We start from the raw sequence: 26,236 nt of genomic DNA, 5'->3' as shown, positions 1-26,236 counted from the left end.
TACTTCCAGCAGTGGGGTCATCCATAGATAGACCTGTTTTCCACAAGGGAAAACGCAAAATGCCAAAGCTTTGCCGCCAGGTTCCCTCACCCACAGTCGCAGGGCACTGCGATATGGATGAACTGGTCAGGCAGATTTGCGTACGCTTTTCCCCCAGCACCTCTCATACCGCTGGTGGCAAGAAAGCTAAAGCAACACTCGATGACACTCATCCTGGTTGCTCCAACGTGGGCACGCCAACCATGGTACACCACGTTTCTAGAACTCTCCGTGGTACCGCATCAAAGGCTGCACCTCACACCCAGGCTTTTGACGCAGAACCATGGCGACATTCAGCATCCAGATCCGCAACAGCTCAATCTGGCGATCTGGCTCCTGAGGTCTTAGAGTTTGGCTACCTTGACTTGCCTCCTGAATGCATGGATATCATCCGGGAGGCGAGAAAGCCCACCACTAGGGCCTGCTATGCAGCAAAATGGAAGCGGTTTGTCATTTACTGTACAGAACACCACATCAACCCGCTAGATGCATCCATTCCCAACATCATATGTTATTTGTTACATCTTTACAATGCAATCTAGCATATGCTTCCATTCGGATACACTTATCCGCCATAGCGGCTTATCTCCAAAACAGGCAGCATCTCTCCGTTTTCAGGGTGCCTGCCATTAAAGCCTTCCTAGAAGGACAAAAGCGGGTCATCCCTCCCAGGACCCCGCCAGCTCCTGTATGGAACCTCAATGTGGTCCTCACCAGGTTGATGGGTCCACCTTTTGAGCCTCTACATTCATGTGAGATTCAGTTCTTAACGTGGAAAGTGGCTTTTCTCATTGCCATTACGTCTCTACGACGTGTCAGTGAGCTACAGGCGCTCACCGTACAAGAGCCATTCATTCAAATTCACTCCAACAGGGTGGTGCTGCGCACTAACCCTAAATTTCTTCCTCAAGTGGTTTCGCAGTTCCATGTCAATCAGACCATTGAACTGCCCGCGTTCTTTCAAAACCCAGAGACAGTGGTCGAAAGAATGCTCCACACTCTTGATGTCAAAAGGGCTTTGATGTACTACATCGATAGAACCAAGGACTTTCGGAAGACACAACAACTCATTGTGGCCTTTTCAGCCCAGCACAAAGGCAACCCCATTTCCAAAGCAGGTATAGCCAGGTGGATCGTTAAGTGTATTCAGATTTGCTATCACAAGGCTAAGCGCACCTCAACGGTCCTCCCCAGAGCCCACTCCACCCGCAAGTTGGGGGCCTCCATGGCTTTCCTGGGTAATATTCCTTTGGAAGATATTTGTAGAGCAGCCACATGGTCTACACCACACACATTTACTAAACATTACTGTGTAGATGTGCACTCCAAACAGCAGACAGCTGTAGGACAGGCTGTTCTTAAAACACTTTTTCAAACTTCTGCAGCTGGCACAGGCGACCGCCGTTAATGGAGGGACTGCTATGTATTCTATGCTATAGATATGAATTGAGCAGCCCACATGCCTCGAACTGAATATGCTTACCAGTATGCATCTGTTCTTGGCATGTAGGGCTGCTGACATTCATATCGCCCACCCTCCTCCCCGGCGCCAGTAGCGGCTGCAGACCTTTTACACTTACTCTTAGCATGGCATCGCTTACACTGTTACACTCCATCTTCGCCACAATGGCTAAAAACAATCTGAGGATGGAGTCGATGCCCATGCGCACTGTAGTCCAGGGGAGGAGCCACCTATCTCGTGATACTTCGAAGACTCTTCCAGGACAACAATGTGCAATCATCCGGACCCAACCCTAGGCGGCAATTTATGCTATAGATATGAATGTCAGCAGCCCTACATGCCAAGAACAGATGCATACTGGTAAGTAGCATATTCAATTTCGAGCTTAATACGGGCACGGTAGACAGCGCGGCCACCTTGTGGGAAGCCTTCAAGGCCGCGATACGCGGTGTGTGCATCAGCACATCGGCTGGCATTCTGCGGGATTTGCAGGGACAGTTGAGTCGCATGGAGGAACAGTTACGTGCACTAGAGGCTCAATACGAGGTTGAGCCATCTCCCGAGGTGCTCACACACATCAGGGAGTATCTGGAGGAGTACAACACTAAGCAGCCACGGAAATCAAATACCTATCGAAGAGGCATGTGGCGAGGGCTTATGGGGAGGGGAGCAGGCCTGGCAAGGTGTTGGCTGGCCGACTGCGAGATAGGTCGGAGGTCTCCCAAATTGACCTCATTGTGGATGATGAGGGACTGGAACACTTCTCAAGTGATGCAATCCTAGCTCAATTTCGAACCTTTTATGAGTCCCTGTACACTTCGCAGGGAGACATGAATGAACCTGCATTGCAGGATTATTTGGCTGACACGGCCTGTGCCTGGCTTTCCGATGGGCAGCGTAATTCCTTAGCCTCCCTACAGACGAGAGGGATATTAGGGATGCTATCCTGTCTCTCCCAAATAACAAAGCTCTGGGCCCCGATGGGCTGACGGCAGAATTTTATAAACACTATGTAGATCTCCTGGCGCCACACCTATTGGCGATGTATGCGGAGGCGCATGAGGTGGCCACCTCCCAACCTCCTTGCGACAAGCTTTGATCGTTAATCTTCTGAAAAAAGATAAGTCACCAACGCGCTGCGACTCGTATCGCCCTCTCTCTCCCGTCAATATTGATGCGAAGATCCTCGCTAAGGTACTGGCCACCAAACTGAGCCCCTTGATGCCCATGCTAGTCTTACCGGACCAATCAGGTTTTATACCTGATAGATCCACCTCCTGGAACCTTCGCACGATCTTCGCCATGTTTCACGTCCTAATGCCCGAGTTGCCTGGCGTGGCCGTCCTACTGGACGCGGCCAAGGCGTTTGACTCGATCGAATGGAAATACATGATCTTCATATTGCACAGGATGGGATTCCCGCCGGTGTTCATCCGCTGGATCCAAGTTCTGTGTACTGACGTGTCGGTGAGGGTGCGGGTGGGCGGGCTCACATCCGATCTGCTGTTGATCCAGCGTGGCACTAGACAGGGGTGCCCGCTTTCCCCCTTCCTTTTTACCATCGTCCTGGAGCCCCGCATGTGCTGGATCCGCTAGTCACAGAGAGCTGCAGCCCTGAGCTTTAATAACCGGCCGGTGATTATCTCAGCGTACGCGGATGATATGGTTCTATATGTCAGGGAGCCACAGACATATTTATTGCAAGTCATGCGAGAATACATCCGGTTTGGCCTCTATTCGGGGCTAAGCATCAACTGGGAAAAGTCGGTGCTGGTCCCCCTAACGCCTGATATGACTGAACCGCAGGTGGAATATCCTCTAGTGTGGTCGTAAGAGCCAGTCAAGTAGCTAGGTATTTGGATCCATCGGGATCCGGTGATAGTGGTCAGTGAAAACTCTGGAAGAGCCTACACGGCGTTGGTGGAACGTGTGGATCGGTGGGTCAGGTTGCCCCTCTCGTTGGCTGACCGTATCGCTGTGATAAAAATGGTGATCCTCCCCCAGTTTTTGTATTTGTTTTGCAATGTCCCCATCCGGTTGACTAAACAATTTTTCAAAACGTTACAGGCATAATTGCTCAGGCTGGTATTGGGGGCGAAACCGCCACGGATTAGCTGGGCCGCACTGACCCTTCCCTTCAAAAGAGGCGGATTCAATGCCCCGGACTTCTACGCATATTATTTTGTGCGCAGGCGCAATTCGCATATTTTTGGTTCCGACCACGCGGATTTATCCCCGACATGGCGGTGGAAGAGGGGGATGCTGCTCCGACACCGCTGAAGAGTATTATTACGCATATCCACAGGCAAACCCCCAGATCTGAAATTAATACAATCGATGGCACGGTCTCCACTTGGCAGGAAATAGGTAATCGCACGGATCGGTTGCCCTTATATGCCCCGGCTTTGTGCATCGAGGGCCACGCTGCTCTATCGGTGGCGGGCGAACGGGGCCCTGTGTCTTTGCTCCAAGAGGCGGGTCTCACCACTATGGGTGACCTGTACCCCGAGGGGAAGTATCTTACTGGTTCGGATTTAGAGTATGTTTCGAACCCCACCCCGCTGTTTCAGTATGTGTGTTATAGACTGCGAAGGGCTGTCAGGGACCATTATGCCTGCTTCCCGGATGAGCCGCCTGTGTCAAAGGCTTTACAGTTGATCATGGTCATTGCTTAGCGGAAACATCTGCTCACCAGGTTGTATAGGGCGGTGCAGGAGGAGACTGTATATGCGGAGGATAAAAGCCTGGAGAGATGGAATAAGCTGTTAGATCCGGTAATCACAGTGAACGAATGGGAACAGATTTGTATGGTGACCGGTCGACTGTCGCCTAATTGCAATCTTCGCATTATCCACCTGAAATTCATACACCAAGCGTACCAAACTCCACAGAAACTCCACAGAATGGGGTTCAGCGACTCTGATTGTTGCCGAAGGTGTGGACAGGGGGGGCGGGCTTCCTACATCTGGCCTGGCGGTGTAGGTCTGTACAACTGTTCTGGGTGGATGTGTTGGAGATGATCTACACAATGGTGGGGTGCAGACTGGAGTGTACACCGTTAGTGTGCTTGCTGGGATATGTGCCAGGTGCGAAAGGTGTCACGGGCCACTTTGTGAGAGTGGCGTTGCTACTAGCCAAAAGGCGCGTGCTGTTTACTTGGGTTGGTCGCCGACGCCCTCACACATCTCAATGGTGAAAAGACATGGTGTATTGCCAGGAACAGCTGGAACTGTTTCAGGAGGAGTTGCCGACCGGATCTCGTCCCAAAGACATCTGGGCACCTCTGGGAGAATACTTGCTAGCACGCAGTGAACAATCTGAGTGATGTTAAATTTACATGGACACGGGTTACCAAGTGGGACTCCAAGAAGTGAACTCAATCGGTTGCTAGGTGTTTCATACATTGCAGGCTTGGAGGGGTGGGTGGGGATGTTTGTCCTTTGACCTTACTTGTTATATGACTGTATCACGCTGTTTCTTGTGATATGTACTTTTCTGAAAATTATTAAATAAATAAAAAAAACAACTGTACCTTGTTGTGTTATAGATTCACATCCACTACCCAACTCTCTGGTGAACATAAAGTAGTAGTGATATTTGGTATTACTAATGATATCATACCTTACTTGACACACCCCTCCAGACACACCTCTTCAAATGGGGAAGAAAACTCACTCACGTGGCGTTTGTGCTGCTGCATTGTTGCTTTAGGCTATGTTATTAAGAGTCCTCTCAAGAGAAATTATTAAATATTATTTCATTTTCCAGCACTAGGTTTTACAGCCTGTAAAAGACAACACAAAAAGCTACATGTAGTTGGTTTAGGTAGGCAACATTTTATGTATTTTCCTAGATCCCACCTGACATTCAGAAATATTCCATCACTGCTGAATAGTAGAGAATATCCTCGGATGGAAACCTGTCATGAGACGATCACTTTCGTCTCATGGTGCCCTAGTGTGTTGAAAGCTCCAAATTGTTTATAATTATAAGTAGGTTGTATTTATTTTTAAGCATGAGTGGGTTAGAGATGTTTCTCACCTGTGATGGGCCAAAGTATGATTGTTCATGATTGAGGACTTTGTGTTAATTCAGAAATTCTCAATTTTTTTGTGATTGATATGGATACCAAAGGTTTTATAGGTATGTTTGTTACCAGAGTTGTGATATTTTAGTGCAGGTTAAGCATTATTAAGGGTATTTTTTCTGTCTCACCAGCTGCAGTAGTCATGTGGGATAGTCAGGTGCACGATGGCTACAGGCGTACTTCCAGCATGAAAATGCCAGAATCCAATGCACCTGGCCTATCCTGGGATGGAAGTAAGGACTCTAATGTGGTGCTGGAACTTCTGAAGAATTCCTCAGACAAAGCTTACGGGACTCAAGGTAACCTACCTCTACTCTGAGAATGCATACCTTATTGCAGCTAGTTACTTGAGGTTCTGTCTGCTGGACCAAGCTTTGAGATCGACCTCTTTACTTTAACTTTGCGATGGCTACTTCTAAACACAGATTCCTTGCCTTAGAATTCTCGAACATACGGTAGTGACTCCAGAAATATTTATCAAGAAATGCCCCTGGGAGGTGCAAGGTGCGCTGGCTCTGCAACAACCCATCTTCATGAGAGAGTTCATGTTTCACCTCCCAGAAGGGCTTTAGTCACTCAGTTAAGGTACTCTTTGAGCCCCAACCTTTTTTTACCAACTCAATTACTTCATATAACGTCTTGTCCTTTTCCTGTTCCGCATTCCACTCCTCGAGAGAAATCCCCTCTAACTCTGCTCTCACGCTGGCGATACTCTCTTCTTCGCTCTCATCACACTTTTCATTTTCAGGCAACGGCATACGACTTAAAAAGTCAGCCACAACATTCTTTACCCCAGGTACATACTCTACAATATAGTTGTACTCAAGCAATCTCATAGACAAATGCGCTAGCCTTGTTGACGCATTGTACAATCCTTTGGTTGTGAATACCTTTGTCAAAGGTTTGTGGTCGCTTCGTAGAACAACCCTGCCTCCCCAGACAAACTGTCTGAAGTGCTCGAGAGCCCATATGCATGCCAGTGCCTCACGCTCAATGACTGAAAATGTTTCCTCACTCTGGGTCAAGGAGCGCGAGGCAAAGGCTATGGTACACTCCTTACCATTAACGTCTCTCTGGGTTAGTACTGCACCCAACCCTCTGCAGCTAGCGTCTTATTACATTCTGAAGCATGGGGTCAAAACCTTGCAGTGGAACAGTTGAGCACAGTTCTTTCTTCAAAGCTTCGAAGGTGCTGTGGCAATCATCATCCCATATAAACTTGTTTTTCTCCTTTAACAATTGTCTCAGTGGGTAAGTCTTGTGTGAGAAGTTCTTTATAAACTTCGCATAGAGTTCGATCAAACCTAGGAAGGACCTTCGCGCCTCTTTGCTTTTTGGCTCAGGCGCATCGTTGATGGCTTCCAAAAGCTCCTTCTTGGGACAAATTCCTTCTCCTGTTATCTCGTGCCCCAGGAACCTTGCGACATGCAAACCTGCACTTCTTGTACTCCGCTGTCAAGCCCTTTGCTGCAAGAGTTTCCAGAACTTGATTGACCTTATCATCGTTCTCTTGTCGGGTCTTTCCCATGACAAGGATATCGTCCTGGAACGTCAACAAGTCTGGAATGTCTGCGAAGATGTTCTGCATCAGTCTCTGAAACATTGCGGCCGCAGACGCCAAACCAAAAGGGACTCTGTTGAAGCGATAACACCCAAAAGGTGTTACAAATGTGGTGAGTTTCTTACTCTCTTGGTGGAGGGGAACCTGGTGATAGGCGGCCTTCAAATCTATTGTCGAAAACCACTTCACCCCTTTGATTTTGGCTAGCATCTCATTGATTCTCGGCAAGGGATACTATTCCACCACAATGTTTCTATTAAGGTCGCGCAGGTCAATGCACAATCTCAAACTGCCGTTGGCCCGTTTTGCCACGACTAAAGGTGCTACCCATTCCGATGCTTCGACACGCCATATAACACCATCCATGAATAGTTTGTCAAGTTGCTCCTTCGCTTCTTCCTTCGCAGAAAACGGTAAGTTGCGCACCTTGTGCATTGCTGGAACTGCATCCTTCTTGACTACTATTTTGTGCGTATATCCCTTGAGAGCCCCTATCTTCCCATTGAAGACACTTGGAAAATTTTCCAACAAGGATTTACTGTAACTCTCACTGTCATTCACAACTAGGACAGGGAATAGCTGGGATCAAGTTTAATTCCCAGATCCCCTTGGTCCATCCAGCCCAAAACAGACGGTCCTACTGCTGACACATAGAGCTTGCAAACAGATTCTCTACCTTTGAACGCAAAATTCAACTTCCTGAATCCAGACTTCGATGGGATCACCATTGAATGTCTTTATTGTGATGTCTGCTCTTTCTAAGTGCTTCCCTAAATGAGGTGCAAACTTCTCCTTCCATACCTCATTATTTACATTTGTGTACGGAGATCCAGAGTCCGCCACAATGCTGATGTCAATTCCTCCTATTGTCATCTCGCATATAGGTTTCTTGGTTCTTGACTTCTTTTCATTTCCTACACTTTTAACACACTCATCTTCAATATTCAATATGAACATGTTTTCTTCTTCGTCCTCAGACATGTCTCGACTGTTTGTCTCTTCACACTCCACCATCTTTATTTTGTTTGCACCACGTCTGTAGCAAACTTTTTGGAAGTGCCCGACAATGCCAGAATTCGTACACTTTGCACCACGTGCAGGCACCTTTTATCATCAGCCATGTGATTTGTGCTCCCACATCTGTAGCAGTGCCGTCTGTCACTGTATTGCATTCTTCCTCAAATAGGTTTATAACTCTTGTAAGTCTGGCTGGTTCTGCTGTTTTTTTTAACATCAGTCACTTTATTTACTGTTCCTCCTTCCTTCTTCTCACTGTTTTCTGCAATAACTGCCTTTGCGCATCTTCCTGTAAGTTCCGCCTTCTTCGCGATGTCAATTATATTTTGTAGTTGGTACTCACCATTTGCCGACAGATTATCCTGGATGTTACTGTTGGACCCTTGCATAACAATCTGGTCCCTAATGTACTCGTCATGTAAATCCCCGAAGCGGCAGTTTATTGCCACATTTTTCAACGCTGAGACATAGTCATCAATTGACTCCTCTTTTCCCTGTTTCTGTGAAAAGAATTGTACCTATTCACCCCCACGCACACAGTCGGCTTGTAGTAGGTGTTTAGGTCATCTATCGTGTTCTCAAACACATCCTTTTCTCCTTCTCCTCTAGTCTTTTTGTTAATGCTTTTGTATACTTTAATTCCTCCTGCTCCAAGACTGTGTAATAATATTTTGTATTTGTTTTCTGCTTTAAATTCATCATCATCCTCAAAGTTTGATATGTAGTTAAAAAATACTCCCTGCATTCCTCCCCTTTACCTCTGGTTCTCCTTTCCCTGGGAGGAATGCTTGTGGTGGAGTTAAATTCCATAGATACCCTGAATCCATGTGCCTTATACCTCTTTAGTCCTTTGTTCATAAACTGGTCTTTACTTTTTTTTTTTTCTCACCTCCTTTTATTTAATATTCACTTCCTTCACAATACCTTTTTTTCCACTTCTGATGGCACAGGTTGACTGTGCAGAGAATACAATTTCTTTTCACATTATTTCATTAATTTCATAAAGCTTTATTCGGTACATATAAAAATGACCATAAAAGCAAATATGACATACATATTTAGACGACGGATTACAGAGATTATCATCATACTTTTCCTGGCATTAATTGATTTGTATAAAAAGGTAGCAGTAAAAAAACAAATATCTGGGTTTGACATATTAAAAATCAGCTTCATTGCTCCATCTACATTACAAATACCGTTTTTTTATAAACATATGTTTTAAGTGGGCAATACGAAAATTCTTGTAAATATTACAGATGAGAAGGAAGTGCAATGTGCATTGTTTCGATTGACCGTCACATGGCAAGGGCCGACCGGGTGCTTTTTAGGATGTGGGAAAGCCACGAGGTGATGTACCAGCCCGAGCCTAAACCTAGTAAGAACAAATCTGTGTGAAGGTCTAGTCACCTGGCTCAAATATAACTGGAAGCCTTCACACTGAGTATCTGCTATAAAACATACAAGTAGATAGTTGGCCACTAATATTCGACCACCTCTTTGCTTTGTGTAACATTAACTTTTTCTTCATCTCAACTTTTGACATAACTGCAGCAGCATAAGGGTCAGCCAAAATATTTGTCGTATATTTCCTGAAAGCTTTATACAATATATTTTAACCAAGGAATCCTAAGATAATTATCCAGATCAAGGCAATCATAAATTACAAGTCTATTAAAGGCTGTCTCCTCCTTTTGCCAGAAAATAGCCAGATCATTAGGGGCCTTAGAGGTATCAAATCTGACAGATGATCGATCCCGACTTCTCTATGGGTTAGAACAGTTGTGGCTGAGGCAGATAGGCAAAGTAATTTTTTGAGGAAAGAGTTTTCCTCATTTTGTAAACAGCCATCAGGATGATATCCCCACACCCCAGCCCCATATAGGGCGATCGATACACATCTGGACTGATAGATCTGCAACATATCACTGATGCGTCTTATCTCCTATCTTTGCAGAGAATCTAAAAATGCCATGGGCACTTTTGGCCATCTTTGCCTGTACATTTGTAATTTCATGCGACCAGGTTCTATCTCTGGCAAAGGTGATACCTAATAACAAAATGTATCCACTTGTTGCACTCTCTCTCCCTCGATAAAAAAGTCATGGGACTTATTACGGCCTACCCCGCAGATCATAGTATGAGTTTTGTTCTTATTGATCTTCAGCTTCCTAACCTTTATAAAAGCGGTAAACCGATTCATCAAATGCTGGAGGCCAATAGGGGTCCGAGACAGTAACACAGCATCATCTGCATAAAGCAGTACCGCAACGTCTATCCCTTTAACCTGTGGGGCATCTGCTCTTACTGTTTTTAAAACTGTATCCACTACATTGATAAAAAAGGGTAAAAAGCAAAGGGGCGAGGAAGCAGCCCTTTCTAATGCCACATTTAACATTAAATTTTGGTGTACACTCCCCTCTCACCCCATACCGGACACAGGTTTGTAATCTTTCATACAGTCGAGCTAAAAAGATTATTCCTTCTGGGGCCCCAAGCTCTAACAGCGTTATCCATAGGGTGGCATGGTCCACCAAATCAAAAGCGCTACTTAGATCTGCGAAGCAGAGATAAAGAGAGCCTTGTTTGGCCTGGGTATATTTCCCAATTATCAGATCTAAATTAATACACTGATCAAGTCTACCACGTCCTTTCCTAAAGCCATACTGGGAACTGGCTTAGATCCCTTTAGCCTCTACCCATTCTTCCAGCCTGACCAACAGTATCCTACTCATGATTTTAAAAGGAGTCTAGAAGGGAGATAGGGCGGTAGTTTTTTGCATCCAACCTTTCCCCCTTCTTGTGTATCGGGATAATGATGGATTCCCCCCATGTTAGTGGGACACCGTTACTTACAGCAGCGTTAAAAACAATAGTAAGTAAGGGGCCCCATAACAACGGAGTGGCCTTATAAACATCTATTGGTACCCCATTGGGCCCCTGGGCCTTTTCCCCCCTTACTAGCTCTAATGCCTTGTTCTACCTCTGCTAAGGTGAAAATCAGGGGTACAATAGGCCACGATCTAAGGTTAGCACCATGATGACCATTAGCTTTAAATATGACAGAGAAATGGGTTACCCATGCCTCACTACTAACATGGGACATGATCTCCGGGATTGAATCATCTTTTAGGAAGGTGGAATTAACGGTTGCCCAAAACAGGCGGCAATTAGATGTCTCAGCCACCTGTGCTAAATTATCCCAGGCCTCTTGCTGCAGCTCGCCTTTCCTTCGCTTGAGGGCTAATTTGTAATCAATTCTCAGCTGAGTTACCAACTTCTGGTCCCTAGGTCTATTCGCTAATGCCTGCTTTAATTGTGAAAGCAATAAGGTGCAGGTATGATCAAACCATCCCTTTTTATGGGTGGTTTTCCCTTTACCAGACCTAGTGAAAGTGGTATCTATGAATTCATTAATACTTTTAAAATTCCCTAAAATAAGTTCTGAGTCGGTATCAGTGTTCAGGATGTCATTAATTTCCTCAACGCAACCAGTTACAATTGTTTTTATCACTGTCTCAGATTTTTCCCCTTTCCATCTTAGTCTAGTACCATTGGGTCTGTGTGGTTCAATATTCTCCACCGTTCTTGTGGTGGGAACAGGCCTGCAATCCCAATTAGCAATTCTTAAGATAATACAGTTGTGGTCACTTAATGAAGTCTCTTCGATCCTTGGAGCCACATATAATGGTGTAATATTGGATGATACCATGACATGATCAATAGTAGAGTTTGTATTCCTGCCAGTATAGGTGGGAATCATATTACCGTGTAAATTTTTTACGTATTGCAGGAGTTCCAAGTCATAATCCGCCATGGTTTTATTTAGTGACTCGCCATAAATGCTATGAGGGAAATGCAAGTCATCCTCCCCTGTATTACTTTGCACTCCACATACCCCGAATGTGGACATAGGACAAGTTGGAATATTAAAATCACCCACCCAAATAAAATCAAAAATAACATTTTCCTCTGCAATCAACTTCTCAATAGCGATCTTGAAGTCCTTAACGACTCTATGCGGTGTGTTGTCAAATATTTTGTTATAATATTTGATTAAAAGGACGTCATGAGCGTGTTTCTCGTGCAGCCAGAGAATCTGGAAATGTGCCCCAACTTTCAAATGCCTTTCCACCCTTAGTGATCGGTTTAGGGAGACCAAAATCAAAAGGTCCCCCTTGGCTCTTCCAGACAACAAGCCCTGTGCTTCTAAATTATAGGAGGTATAACCATCATAACTGACCAACTCTGTACACCAGGTTTCTTGGAAACCGAGGCTATCATACGATCTAATGAAGTCCATCCATCCCAACGACCCCCCTTCCGATGCCAGCCCAGCTATATTCCAGCTAACCATGGATATCCCTTTGTTGTTACAGATGTTATCTGGCTCTGAAATAGAATTGCCTACCGGGATAACCCCCTCGATTGGCATAATTATACAACCTCCCTCTGTCTGTGGCGTAGCTTGGGTTCTCCCCCGATGTAGTTCCCTGGTCATCCAAAATTCCCCCCACTGTATCATCAGGCCTAGATGTTACCGCCACTTCAATCACAGGGCGGTCGAGATCCTGTCAATCATTTACATCTAGACCGCTCAGTACTTGAAACTGATTCGATACAGGTACCTCAAATACAGGATGAATTTTGGGGGACCTACTATTTAAATATATGTCCCTGTTCCTTAAGTCATTAGTTCTGTGCGATAGGTGGCTATAAAAATAGCCAAGTGGGCGTAATGTAATACCTTGTTGGGTGTATGCTAACGATGCCGCTCTTACCAGGGAAGTTGTGGCGTAGTGACGTTTTTTTTAAATTAATTATAACGCAATCACCCCTAATACTCTTTTTAGAATTCCCTATCCAATTGACCCTTCTTGTAGTAAGGATTTGGTCGGAGTAATTCACAGGAAACCCACATTGCTAATTCAGCCAAAATACTGTTTTGGTTTTAAGTGATTTGTGAGCTTCCGGTTGTGTTAGATTCAGGGGTGGTACATTCATTAACACTGCCACATACGGGGCACAGTCAGGAGGTAAAGTTATCGCGTTGCTGCGCTTAACTTCGTAAGTAGGCCTTTCTCCCCAAGATTCTAGATCCACGGGATTCTTCTTACTACTGATGGTTTGTTTACTTTGATCCATTATGGTAGTTTTGGCCCTCCCACTGCAGCCTAAAGCCTCTGGCATTGGTATTTCTGCAATTACATTACTAGCGTTATTAGAACATTCCCCCGTTAATTCCTTTGGTACCTTTAATAATTCATTTTGGAGAAATATTTCTCCCCCTAACCTAATAACCTCTATGTTCAAATTATTAAATTTTTCAGTGAGTGGTTTGATAAGGCTTTCTATTTTAGCAACCAATACATTCAGTATTTGATCAACCTGCGAGATATTTAAGACCCCAGTGTCGATGTTACCTAATTGTTCTTCTGTGCTAGGTACGGGAATAGTTTTAGGGCCTTTACTGATATTATTCGGTCCCCGTTTAATTTGTGTCTTTCTACATCCCCTTTTAGCTCGAGGGGCTGGCAACCTATGGGTAGATGAATTAGGAGCATCGACCTGTATTTCTGGTGTTGATACTATACCCTCTAGTGACGGGGAACCTAGACTACTGGGGACTCCCTGCAAACTACATGGGACTCCGTCAATGGTATATGAGGCGTCGCTGGTATGCTACCTATACCCAACGAAAGTCGTCGTTCTGCTCTATCTATTTAATCTTTAAGCACACTTACTACTCTTACAAGGTAAGTATCAATGGTTGCACCGGCATGTTCAACTGGGGTTTTTTTCCCCTTCCGCTTAGACATTATTTAAAATCACAACTTAACTTTCCAATCACATCAACCGTAAACACAGGACTTATATTAACTGAAATAGAAAAATGTCACTTAAACGTTCAAATGTCCGGGTCGATAAAAAGAGTTTAGTGGATCCTTACCCACGTAGTGCTGCTTGATAATCTATCGACATTCGCCTCTTAGATGACTTAAAAATATAAAACCAAGGGTGGTTGCCCAGCCCAGCCCAAACAGTCTCGGACGGGCTCAGACGGGCCCGTGTTTAGGTCATCTATCGCGTTCTCCAACACATTCACATCCTTTTCTCCTAGTCTTTTTGTTAATGCTTTTGTATACTTTAATTCCTCCTGCTCCAAGACTGTGTAATATTATTTTGTATTTTTTTTCTGCTTTAAATTCATCATCATCCTCAAAGTTTGATATGTAGTTCAAAAAATACTCCCTCCATTCCTCCCACTTTACCTCTGGTTCTCCTTTCCCTGGGAGGAATGCTTGTGGTGGAGTTAAATTCCATAGATACCCTGAAGCCATGTGCCTTATACCTCTTTAGTCCTTTGTTCATAAGCTGGTCTTTACTTTTTTTTTTCTTCACAATACCTTTTTTTCCACTTCTGATGGCACAGGTTGACTGTGCAGAGAATACAATTTATTTTCACATTAATATCTGTGTACTATTTTGTTTTTGGACTGTGTACTCTTACTTTATTTTCCTTGTGGACACATCAACTGTGAAAGTTCACTTTTGAAAGATTCGCTGTGTGAATGTATTTGTTTTCCTTTATTTAAACTCAAGTGGAAAGGTTCCTCTCCGAATACAGTTCCTCGCTGCGTATCCGTTACCAATACAGCAGCGTCTGTAATTTCTGTCACAGCATTTCCCAATGCACTAAGATGGCCGCCTGCGCATGACGTAAACGTGCTTTACCCTTCACTTGTATAGAGCGCTGCCTCGGAGATGCGCGCACATCTAACAGTTGACAGGTCAATGACGTATTGAACTCGGCAGTTAGGAGCAACCGGCACAAACGCCCCTCCTCAGGATCGCTTTCCACAAACTTTTTTACTTTTTTTTTCAGTTCCAAAACCTTCACGTAATTATGCTCACTAGCGCATGATGCTCTCCTTCTCCATTCGCTGTATTTTGCTCTCACAGACCTTCCACAGCTGTTCCAGTCCACAAATCTTAATCTGCTCACTCACCAGATTTTTTTTGTGAAGTTTTCTTCATTTTATTTCCTTTCTTTATTCTTCCTGTACATTCAACTTCTTTAATTGCGTATTCGTTTCGAAGTTTATTTTACAGTCTTCTTTTTTTTTTTTTTTCCTTACGCTGTGATTAGTGGATTTGAGTGTTGGTGCCTCGTCGCCAAACTCTGTTAAGATAATTTCCGTAGGCAGAGTAGGTGTTATAAGAATCCTTTATTATGTAATGCACGGAGGAACGGAGCGCACAGCCTGCCACCAGATGTCATCTGTCAACAGTCCAGAGGTGACAGCTGGTGACATAGGCAACTAGAGTACGGTGTCCTATGCAGGACAAATGGCAATCACAACACACTCCTAAATGTGTCTGCCTATCAACTCCTAAAACGAAACCCAGTGTGCTACAGAACGATGTGCCCTCCTTAACCCCTTGCGTGCGTCAGACGGCCGTCTGACGTCACGGTGGGCGTGTGCGGAGGATGGCCGGGGGGCGTCCGAACCACGCCCACGCCATAAATCACCCGCACCGCAGCGGAATTTCTGCCGTGGTTAAAGGGTTAAACTATATGTTTCAAACCATTCCATGTCTGTAGAAAACATTGGTCTGTCACTGGCCCACAGAACGATTATCTGTGCTGTTTAGGCACAGGACTCCACTCTAAACGGTGCAGTAAATGTGCCATCATGCCCTTGAAGGCAATATCGGATCGAGGAGCCAAGTTGTACATTGCTGAATATATATGAAGTAGTCACAGCTTTTGCGTGAATGCCACGCCCAAGTTGTGGAGACACTCTTTTCTGCTCTTAGTCCATTCCCTAAAGAGGTCTACTTCTGGGTTGAAGTCCAAACAGTAAAAAGCAAAGTGAGACTCAACCCCATCTTAAGACTCTGTATCCAAGGAGAAAGTGTGAGGGTGTCACCGTGTCAATTGGTCCCCCTCTAGACCTGCGGTCACAGCAGATTCCTCAACTGATCCCAATGAGCTCTGAGCTTCCCACATCATCGGCACTGTCGCAGCACATGAAGGCATTCTAAGGCTCTAGGCTGCAGATATTCAGTGCCCTCTGGGCTCCAGTAAACCCCCGGGCCTTCAATTACATTCCGCCCTTATGAAAATGTTGCAGTCCGTGCCAGTCACATCCTATCCCTTGGTTCCCTTTAATCACGCCCTCAGTGATTGCTTGATGGGCACTTGGGAAAGCCCAGCTCTTTCCCACCAGAAGATAGGCAGGTGGCCAGGATTGCATAATCCTGATTTTTCTTGCAAAAGCCTGCAACAAAAAACCACGAGTTTCAGGCTTCAGCCATTAAGTCGAACCCCAGTTTATTCCCTACAACTTCTTTGGATAGGCAGTCCAAGAGGATTGAGGCATTTGGAAAACAAATGCTCTCGGCTAACCTGTCAATGCATTGTAGTTTTCGCTCTCTACATGCATGTCCTATAGGACATGGCTATCAAGGTCTTACTGGCAGTCCCACGATACTGTAAGGCCTTTCTTGTACAATGCATGATGCGTCCAAATACGTGATTTGTGTTGGCTTTGATACTACTGATTGGTTGGGAGGGGCAGTTGGCACAAGTGTTGTGCTCTGCTGCTGCATGTGGATGCGGCCCAGAGAGTTTTTAGGAGATGTACATGCCTCTTTCATGAGTATGCCCTTTGAGGGCTCATGTTTTTGGGTCAAAAAGCTTATGCTGCTCTGGAGAGTTTTCACCGGTCTGTTGCAATCCCTGAGTTTATCTCCTGCCAAGCAGGTCCCACATTAATTGAGAAAATTCAGAGGCTACTCCAATGAGCTGGCATATAACCGTTGACAGTTGCCCCAACCTCAGCAGCAATAGTCACCCCAGTCCTTTCGAGACCTGGGACATGGGGTTGGCAGCAATGTTGAGGCTAGCAGGGACACTAGTCCTCTTCCCCTGCAGCACCAGCCACCAAGCTGCTTTAGTTTGCCCTTAGTGGCACTTTACCATCCCATGGAGATATTTTCTCCCATTATGGCGATCCATCACATCCGACAGGTGATAATACAAATCCTTAAGCATGGCTATACCCTACACTTTTGTTTTGCTCTGCCACATTTCCCCCCAAAAAAACACACACACACACACACACACACACACACACACTTCTCCATTCTTTTTAAAAAATATGCTAGTGTTGCTCTCCCAAGTTGCTACTAAGAGGAACATGTTCCAGGCTTTGAAAGAGGAGAGGGTTGTTAATCTTGTTATTTCTGTGTGTCTTAAAAGAACAGAGCCCTCTCGCCTTTATTGGGCCTTCGGACGGACAAATTTTAAATGCTCACACTGGCCTAGATCTTGGTTGCTCAAGACTTGGACGACTGGTTGTGGTCTTTGGATCGGCAGGACGCTTTTTTTTTCAATATACCCATCCTGTAGTCCCAGAGATGTTATCTATGGTTTTAGGTCCACCAGAAGCAGTCTGTTGGCAGTGCTTCCCTTTGGCCTTTGACCACAGCTCGGTGGTTCACAAAAGCGATGGCAGTTTTTTGCCACACATCTTTGGATGTTGGAGGTGCCAGTTTTCCCTTTCCTAAATGACTGGCTGTTGAAGGCAGGCTCTCCATAGTCAATCCATAGACCAGCTTCAAATGACTGCAAACGTCTTCACAGTGTTGGGGTTCTCAACCAAGCCAAAGTTGCACTTGACTTCTTTGCGGAGGCTGCCATTCTTTTGAGTTGTCCCAGACTCAGTGCAGTTCAGGGTCTTCCCTCTGCCACGAGTCCAGGACATTTGTGCTTTGATCCTGATGTTTCATCATCTGTCCTGGATCTCTGTGAGAGCATTTCTGAGACTTCTTGGTAGGGCTTGGTGATAAAATCCGCTCCACTGGCGGAGTTGGCAAACTTTTTGCCACTCCGCCTTAGGATTATAATACAGGGTTCCAGCCAAATGCCTTCAACTACCGCATGGTGGAGTTTTTTGTCATGCGCGGCTCACTAACTGTATGTTGGTGAGCGATATTTGCCATCCCCTAGTGTGATATATTAAGTCGGTGGGAGGGCACCTAGCGTAATTTCTCCAATCCGGGCGGGCACGATCGTTCGCTGTCAGAAAGCTGCTGCTAGAGTAGAAAATCTACTAGACTAGCAGCAAAATCACTTCAAGAAGCAGTGCCCTCTGGTGCATCTCGTGGTCCCATTTGTGCTGATCTTTAGGCACTGAACGAGCTCCCGGTGCAAAATCAGAGCACAGGCAGCACATAGAGCCTATATCTGCCCGTTTGCAGAATTCTGCAGAGTGAAACTCTGCGAGTTCCTCCTACTCCTACTTCTTGGCCTCTTCTTTCTTGCATCTTCTTGGTCGCCCACACCCTATGGCATATGCAGACGTTTCTGCAATGGAAACTGAAGTTCCAGTGGACCCAGCACCTAAGAAATCTATCAGATGTCAACCAGATTTCGGAAGAGACTGCTCACGATTTGCAGTGGTGGCTACTTGAATGCAATTGTTCCTGCAGCAGGCCCCTTTCCCTTCCACACCCAGAGCTGACGGATGCATCACTACTGGGTTGGTGAGGTTAGCTGGAGAAAGGGAAGCTCATCTGGGGGAAGTGGAGATCAGAGGTATATAGTCTTCGATAGAAGCCCACCTCCACATCAGGCTGTTAAAGTTATAAGCCTTTCTGGCAATGAAGGTTTTCCTGCAGTTCAACAGAGCAAAGACTAGTGCAGTTTCTTACAGACAACACCACTGCTATGTTGTATTGGAACAAGCAGGGCTGAGTAGGAACCTGGATTTATTGTCCGGAAACTCTGTGCCTCTGGAGTTGTTTGGAGCTTCAGGGCATTTTTCTTGTCATGAACCACTTGGCGGGATCCTTGAATGCCAGAGCAGATGTAAGTATCTATATATATATATATATATATATATATATATATATATATATATATATATATAAATATCTAAGTAGATGGCATCTGGCAGATCTCGAACAGTTCCACATCCTGAGGAGGCGCAGGGCATCTTCCAACAGCGGGGAGAACCCTGGCTAGATCTTTTTCTCCACCATAAAATATGCAGTAGCAAAGGTTTTTTGCATTGGAGTTTTCACAAGAATGTTCAATAGAAAATGCATTCCGTCTAGAATATGACGCTGGATCCCTGTACGCCTTCCCACCCCTGTCTTTCCTGTCCCAATTTGTTTTTAATTAAGAGCAACAGGGCCCAAGTTATCCTAGTGGTCCAGATCTGGCCAGGAAAAAGTGGTACCCGGAACTTCTGGACATGAATAACCGTCCTGTGATCAGGCGTCCGTTTCCGGAGCACTATCTGTCACAGCAGCAGGGCAGTATCCTGAACCTGCACAATTTAAACCTCCATTTGTTGAGTTTGGTGGGTGGCAGTTGACTGCCTTTGATCTGCTGCCTGAAGAGGTGGACATCAGTCTGGCTGCCAGACACCCTTCCAAAGAGTGTTAGATGATATGGGGTTACGCCCAGCCCTGCCAACTTTAAAACTGGGGAACCAGGTTTGTATCTCTGCGTCAGATCAACATCCCATCATTCTTGCCAATTCGCCTAATCTCCCCATGCCTAAAGAAAATGTGACCTTGTGTAATGTAACTAGTTCTCCAATGCCTATGGGTCGGGTTTGCACTATATAAAACTGCAAAAAAAAAAGAAAAGTCAGCTTATGCTGGGTGTTGGGAGAGATATATGGCCTAGTGTGGCCTTTTACAAGCCAAGCTATTGGATGTTCTTTTCTTTGTTTTGTTGCTGGCCCACCAAAGCCTTTCAGTGATCTCTATGGAAGGTTATTTGTCGGCCCTTTTGGCCTTTCTACTTTTGCTGGACTAACTGTCCATGTTTAAATCACCTGTTGTGATGAGGTTTATAAAAGTTTTGAAACCGGTTTACTCTCAAAACGTTTGTAATGGCAAGGTGGGACTTTAATTTGGTCTTAACTTTTGTCATGTGAACGCCATTCAAGCCGCAGCATAGTTGATCATTGCGTATCCTGACTTCAAACACTGTCTTCCGCATTGTGATCACATCATCTTGTCGCTTGAGTGAATTACAGGCACTTCGTGTAACCGCCGTACACCACTTGTTACCCTAGGTAAGTTGGTGTTGAGGACTCAGGCAGTGTTCATGCCTATCTGGTAATCCTGCGTTCTTTGTCCCACTTATTGCCTGAAAGAGGAGAGGCTACAGTTGCTGGACCTAAATTGGGCGTTTAACTTTCATGTTGATCGTACCAAGGAACACTTTGTTTGGACAATCAGCTTTTTGTGGGATTCTCCCAGGTGAAGAAATGGAACTCTGTGCAGAAGGGTATTCTATTGAGGTTGAATGTCCCCTCCATCAAGTTCTGCTACAGCCTGGCCAAGAAGTGGCCCACAGAAGGTCCATTCCACTTGGCCCAAGGCAGCTACCACTATGTTGGCACTCGTATTGCCTTTTGTTGACATCTACCAGGCTGCACCATTCACGAAGCAATACTGCCTTGACAGCCAGGTCCGGCGTGTATGACCTTTTACCCCTTCTGCAAGAGTTTTTGGTCTGAGCCCACTCCACAGACCCTCCACTTTGGGGAGGTACTGCTTTGGTATATATTTTTTAGGTGAGGAATCTGAAGTTAAAAAGATACATCAGAAACAAGTTACTTACTTTTGGTAACACTGGTAGATACTCTAACCGAAGATTTAGTGATCTTCCATTTCCCTGTTCTCTTAAATGGCCTCTTTTACATTTAATAATGTTCCAAGTTAGAACCTGCACACTGGTACAAACAACCATTCACGGTCCGCTGCTAAGGGCGCAGAATGAGGCCTTAGAAGCGGAAACTGATGTCAGCGTGCATGGGTGATGCTTTCATGCTGCTCCACTCTTGTCACTTCCAGGTTGTTAGAATCCGTGTGAAGGCACATAGTGCCACCTAGTGGTGAGCAAGAGCATCGCTTGAAAGGTTCCGAATCCAGTCTAGCGATTGGGGAGCATTCTAAGGTGAGGAATCTGCAGTTACATAGTAGAGAATCCACCAGAAAGAGCTCTACCGAAGGTAAGTAACTTATTCTTCTGATCACGCCACTACTGTGATTATGATGATACATGTCTGAGTAATCCATCTGTTTCTAACACTTCCTTTCTCTTCACTTAGAGCATCTATGGTTGTAGGACTTTGTAAACTTGCTTAATACTAACCTAAATAATCATTTAAAAGAGACTCTTCTGTGCGGTTGTTATATCTGCTGCGGTCCATCTTTACTAGTATGTGGACTGTAATAGTGCACTCCGATTGATTCTGATGTGCTAGTTCTAATGTACTAACTCTGCATGGAAGGAATCCTCTTACAGTAACATTTTTAACATGCTGCTGCCCACGCCTTTTATGAACAGTGTGTTATTTTCGATCGTTTCTGTTGATTTCTAGGACTGTCACACGTCCTCTTCACAGAAGGCCTCTGTATAGAAGATGCTCATTCACCTGTTATTTATGTACTGTTGTATTTCTCTGTCCTACAGTGCTGACCTGGGACGGGGCCGTGTCTGCCATAAGTCAGGACGCCATCCAGGACTTTAGGGATTCCAAAGACCAAACTGTAATCGATGAATGGGATGAGGAGTTTGACAGCGGGAAGGTAGGAATGACACTTGAAGATAGCTGTTGATGTCTACCTCTTGAAATATGAAAGTTGCTTAGAGGTGTGAACGTTCAGCCACACAGGTCAAAGTGAGGCATGGGTTACTCAGCATATTTCAACAGAGCGGTCATTTTGGAGTAAATTGCTCCCTTTAGTCTGCCCCCGGACTAAATCTCTCGCTTTGCCGCATTAGGTTACTAGTTATGCACTGGATAAACCTGCCTGAGCTTGCACATCAGGATAGCCAATAGATTAGACGGTATTCTGTTTACTTTCTGAATTTGACTTAACTGTGGCGCCTGGACTGATATTGCATTATTGATCAATTTACTTTTTCACTGTTTCAGTGACAGCACTCATTCTCTTGGTTGGTTTGTTGGTTGTAGAGGTGTAAGGCAGGAGTAACTATGTAAGCAGTGATCAGTGTAGGATTTCAAGCTAGGTTGGACATTTCCCAGATTTGTACGTCGCTAAATAGGTTTTGAAGGTTAAGTAGAGATTTTGTGCTGCTATGATGAAAAAGTTAATGGATGCATTCAGATGGGTAAGCAATGCACCATCCCTACGAGACCAATGCCTTTTAATTGGAATGAGTTTGCTTCCAATCCTAAAGAATCTGTTAATGGGAATGTTGTGTGCCTACTGAGATGAGTATTCGAGTGTCCGTGTCCTAAATTAAAGTTGCTTCAATTAAAAAGATAGCAGGGGCGGTGGGTGACATTTGAAAGCGGTGGGGCGCAAAGTGATTTCCATACAACACGTAGCGAGCGAGCGCAGCGAGCGAGCCCGAAACCCAAAAGGGGGGTTTGGGGGGATTACCCCCCCCAAGAAAATTTTGAAAAAAAAGAAGAAAAATCGTGCATTTTGAAGCAAATCTGAGAAAGCAGGAAGTTTAATAAAGCAATTGTGAAAGTGCAGTTATTACATTAATAGATGTCATAACATAGGTAGCTGCCACTGGTTGCTTAATAGAGTCATATAGTGTGCCCATAAATCAAAACAGTGTGTGGTGCTGATATACAGGACCACAGGGGATTAAGAGAGTCATCTGTAAGAGATTTACTGTCAGCAATGAAGATTAAGGTGAAGCCTGACATATTCTTTCCATGAAAAACAGCCATCCTGTGTGTGTCATGGTTCCAAAAAATTATCTTATAGTCTGGAGGGCTTGCTTTACACCGCAGTCTGAACCGCACGTGTTCCGACTAGGCAAGCTCTACCACACTTGCCTTACCACGCGTATGCCATAACCACACATATGCATGGTTAAGGCAGTGCATGGTCTAGATGCTGGAGGACAGAAGGAAGAAGACACTGCCGTGAGATAAGTGGGGCTGGGCTTTATTTTTCATGGCTGGGAGGGGGTCAGATAGGTTTTAGGGAAGGGGTTGGGGAAGTTTAATGGACAGAGCAAGGTGGTGGGGGTTGGGGTAGTGCAAGTTAATGTGTGGGGTTTTAGGACTTAGGTCAGTGGCAGGGGAATGGGTAGTTGGGTTATTTTTTAGGCAGGGGATCATGGTAGGTTTTAGCGCAGTGGAAGGGGTTGGGGTAGTTAAAGGGACAACACAGGGTGGGAAAAGGGTTGTGTAGGGTTTAAAGCCTTAGGGCAGTGGGAGGGGAATGGGTAGTTGGGGTAATTTTTAGAGCGTGGAGGATTGTGGTGGATTTCAGGGTGGTGGAAGGGGTTGGAGTAATTTAAGGGACAGAGCAGGGTGGGTCGGGGGGTCAGGGTAGTGTAAGTCAGGGTGCAGGGTTTTAGGCCTTAGGGCAGAGAGAGGGGACTGGGTAGTTCGGTTTGTTTTTAGGGCAGGTTGGGGTAGGTTTTAGGGTAGTGGAACTGGTTGGAGTTGTTTAAGGGACAGCGCGGGGGAGGTGTAGTGTTGGGTCTTAGGCCTTAGGGCAGTGGGCAGTGGCAGGGGAATGGGTAGTTGGGTTATTTTTTAGGCAGGGGATCATGGTAGGTTTTAGCGTAGTGGAAGGGGTTGGGGTAGTTAAAGGGACAACACAGGGTGGGGAAAGGGTTGTGTAGGGTTTAAAGCCTTAGGGCAGTGGGAGGGGAATGGGTAGTTGGGGTAATTTTTAGGGCGTGGAGGATTGTGGTGGATTTCAGGGTGGTGGAAGGGGTTGGAGTAATTTAAGGGACAGAGCAGGGTGGGTCGGGGGGTCAGGGTAGTGTAAGTCAGGGTGCAGGGTTTTAGGCCTTAGGGCAGAGAGAGGGGACTGGGTAGTTCGGTTTGTTTTTAGGGCAGGTTGGGGTAGGTTTTAGGGTAGTGGAACTGGTTGGAGTTGTTTAAGGGACAGCGCGGGGGAGGTGTAGTGTTGGGTCTTAGGCCTTAGGGCAGTGGGCAGTGGCAGGGGAATGGGTAGTTGGGGTCATTTTTAGGGCTGGGGTGGGTAGGTTTTAGGGCAGTGGAAGGGGTTAGGGTAGTTTAAGGGACAGCGCAGGGGGTGGGGTAGTGTAAGTTAGTGGGCAGGGTTTTAGGCCTTAGAGCTGTGGGAGGGGAATGGGTAGTTGGGTTCATTTTTAGAGTGGGGGCAGGGTAGGTTTTAGGGCAATGGAAGGGGTTGGGGTGGTTTAAGGGGCAGCAGGGGGCTGGGAGGTAGGGCTAGTTGTAGGCCTAATGGCAGTGGGAGTGGAATGGGGAGGAGGGGTAGTTTTTAGTGTTGGGGGTCGGGTAGGTTTTAGGGCAGTGGAATGGAATGTGGTAGTTTAAGGGGCAGCACAGGGGCAGGGGTGGTGGGGTGGTCAGGGTGGAGGAGGGGTAGAGGCGACCCTAGCCACACATACCCCTTTACCATTCATGCTTATACCACCAAATTTCGTGGTAACGGAATTCGTGGTTATGCGTGGAAATTTATGGTAAAGGAATGCTTGGTTAAGACACATTCGTAGTTGGGCTGCGTGGTAGAGGCAGGGCAAGGAAAAGGTTTGGGTCCGGTCACTGACCAACTTGGACCACTCAACTATACTGAACAAAAGGATGGCTGGTCAGGTTTTACTTGTTTTTTTATTTTTGTTTGGGCACACCCAGCCTAGAAGTACCGAGTGGTCAATGCGTTATTTTATCTGTTTTCTAGTATTCAAAAAACTTTGTACATTTCATTTTTATATGTCAAAGAAGAGAAAAACAGTCATCAAACAATAAAGAATGCATCCAAAAACAAAATGTGCACAATATATACAAGTGGTCAATATATACAAGAATGATGCAAGGTTTGCAAACACACCACAAATAAGATAGCGATAAGCAAATTATGTAAATACAATGCCTACATGCAATATTTCAGAAACAATAGGCACCAGTCCTTCAAAATTTATAACAGAAGACCAGCGGACAACACATTTCATAGAAGATGCCTGCTAGTCTTATAGAGCCAGCGATTAGATGTTAAGATGGTCGCTCGACTAGGGACAGAGAGTGTAATTTGATTTAAGTCTCTAGTGGCACCCTTCTTCTTTACCCCTGGCTCAGGGTCAACGCGTTTCGAACCACAGAAAGGTTTAGGGTTCTCCTCAGGACACGGACTGGATATAGCAGTAACTGTGAATAATCATAATGAAATATGGTGCGAGTATAGATTGCAAGCACGTCTTACGGACTCAGCAGACTCAAGGACCAAAGGTTGTAGCTACCTGGTTGTAGTGTTAGTTATGCAGATGTATACGGGCAGCAGCCTCACGGGATGTTCGGTGTCTGCAGAAAAATAGAGAGTGGCCTGTCACTACCAAGGAGCTTATGTGTCGTACGGGGCCAGGAGTGACTTGGAAATGGGCATACCTGATTCATTTTGTGGCATCCACGATGTTAGTCTGAGTGCGGATGGTTCTGTTGTACAGAGAGCACAGCGCCTGGGAACAGAATGAGAGCGCCCACGAGTGAGTCTATGTAACCCAAGCACTATGTACGTTTAGCAAAGGGCTGCAAGAGGGGAGCATACCTGGCTTGAATACAGTTTGACGCGGTGAAGGGTAGTCTGGCTGATCGGTCCAGCGAAGTTTACGCAAACGCTGTGAATGAAACAAGTGAACGGGGCTTGATTAGATACAGAGCGATGGCGAGCGCGCCCCCACCCCGAGTCAGCCAAAGGTCGCAGCGTTCTGCGTAGGCTCACCAACCCGGTGGCATGCTGGAGTTTTTTTAACAGAGAACTTACTCGAGAAGCAGGAAACAGGGCGTTCTCCTCCACCTCAGTCACTCCGGCGTCTGGCAACCAAGCTGCCCGAGCCGGTTTCAATAGTTTAAAAGTGACGAGCGGCCATATTGGCTGGGTGTGTCTAGATGCTGGGAATGCTGGAACTGGTAGTTCAAGTGCCTAGCGAAAGCGCTGCAGACATAATGCGCCGTGGTGCTGCCCTGAGACAACCAAGCATGAGAAACAGTCACAGACAAAATTAGAATCAGGTTCATTATTACAAGTTGCTGACTTCCGACATTTCGTTCAA

The 26,236-nt window shown here is 45.6% G+C and overlaps 1 protein-coding gene across 7 annotated transcripts in view; it reads left to right on the top strand.

Moving 5' to 3' along the window:
- The window catches only part of USP36 (ubiquitin specific peptidase 36), a 755,622-nt gene that overhangs the window by 654,196 nt on the left and 75,190 nt on the right, over positions 1-26,236 (top strand). For all 7 annotated transcript variants that reach the window (XM_078653946.1, XM_078653951.1, XM_078653945.1 and 4 more), the window contains 2 exons: positions 5,720-5,887; positions 21,674-21,789. In XM_078653946.1, the coding sequence (XP_078510072.1) occupies positions 5,720-5,887; positions 21,674-21,789 (284 nt within the window). The remainder of the gene's footprint in view (positions 1-5,719; positions 5,888-21,673; positions 21,790-26,236) is intronic.

The sequence above is a fragment of the Lissotriton helveticus genome, chromosome 7 (assembly GCF_964261635.1).
Source record: "Lissotriton helveticus chromosome 7, aLisHel1.1, whole genome shotgun sequence".
Classification (NCBI taxonomy): domain Eukaryota; kingdom Metazoa; phylum Chordata; class Amphibia; order Caudata; family Salamandridae; genus Lissotriton; species Lissotriton helveticus.
This window is presented reverse-complemented; position numbering and strand designations above follow the sequence as displayed.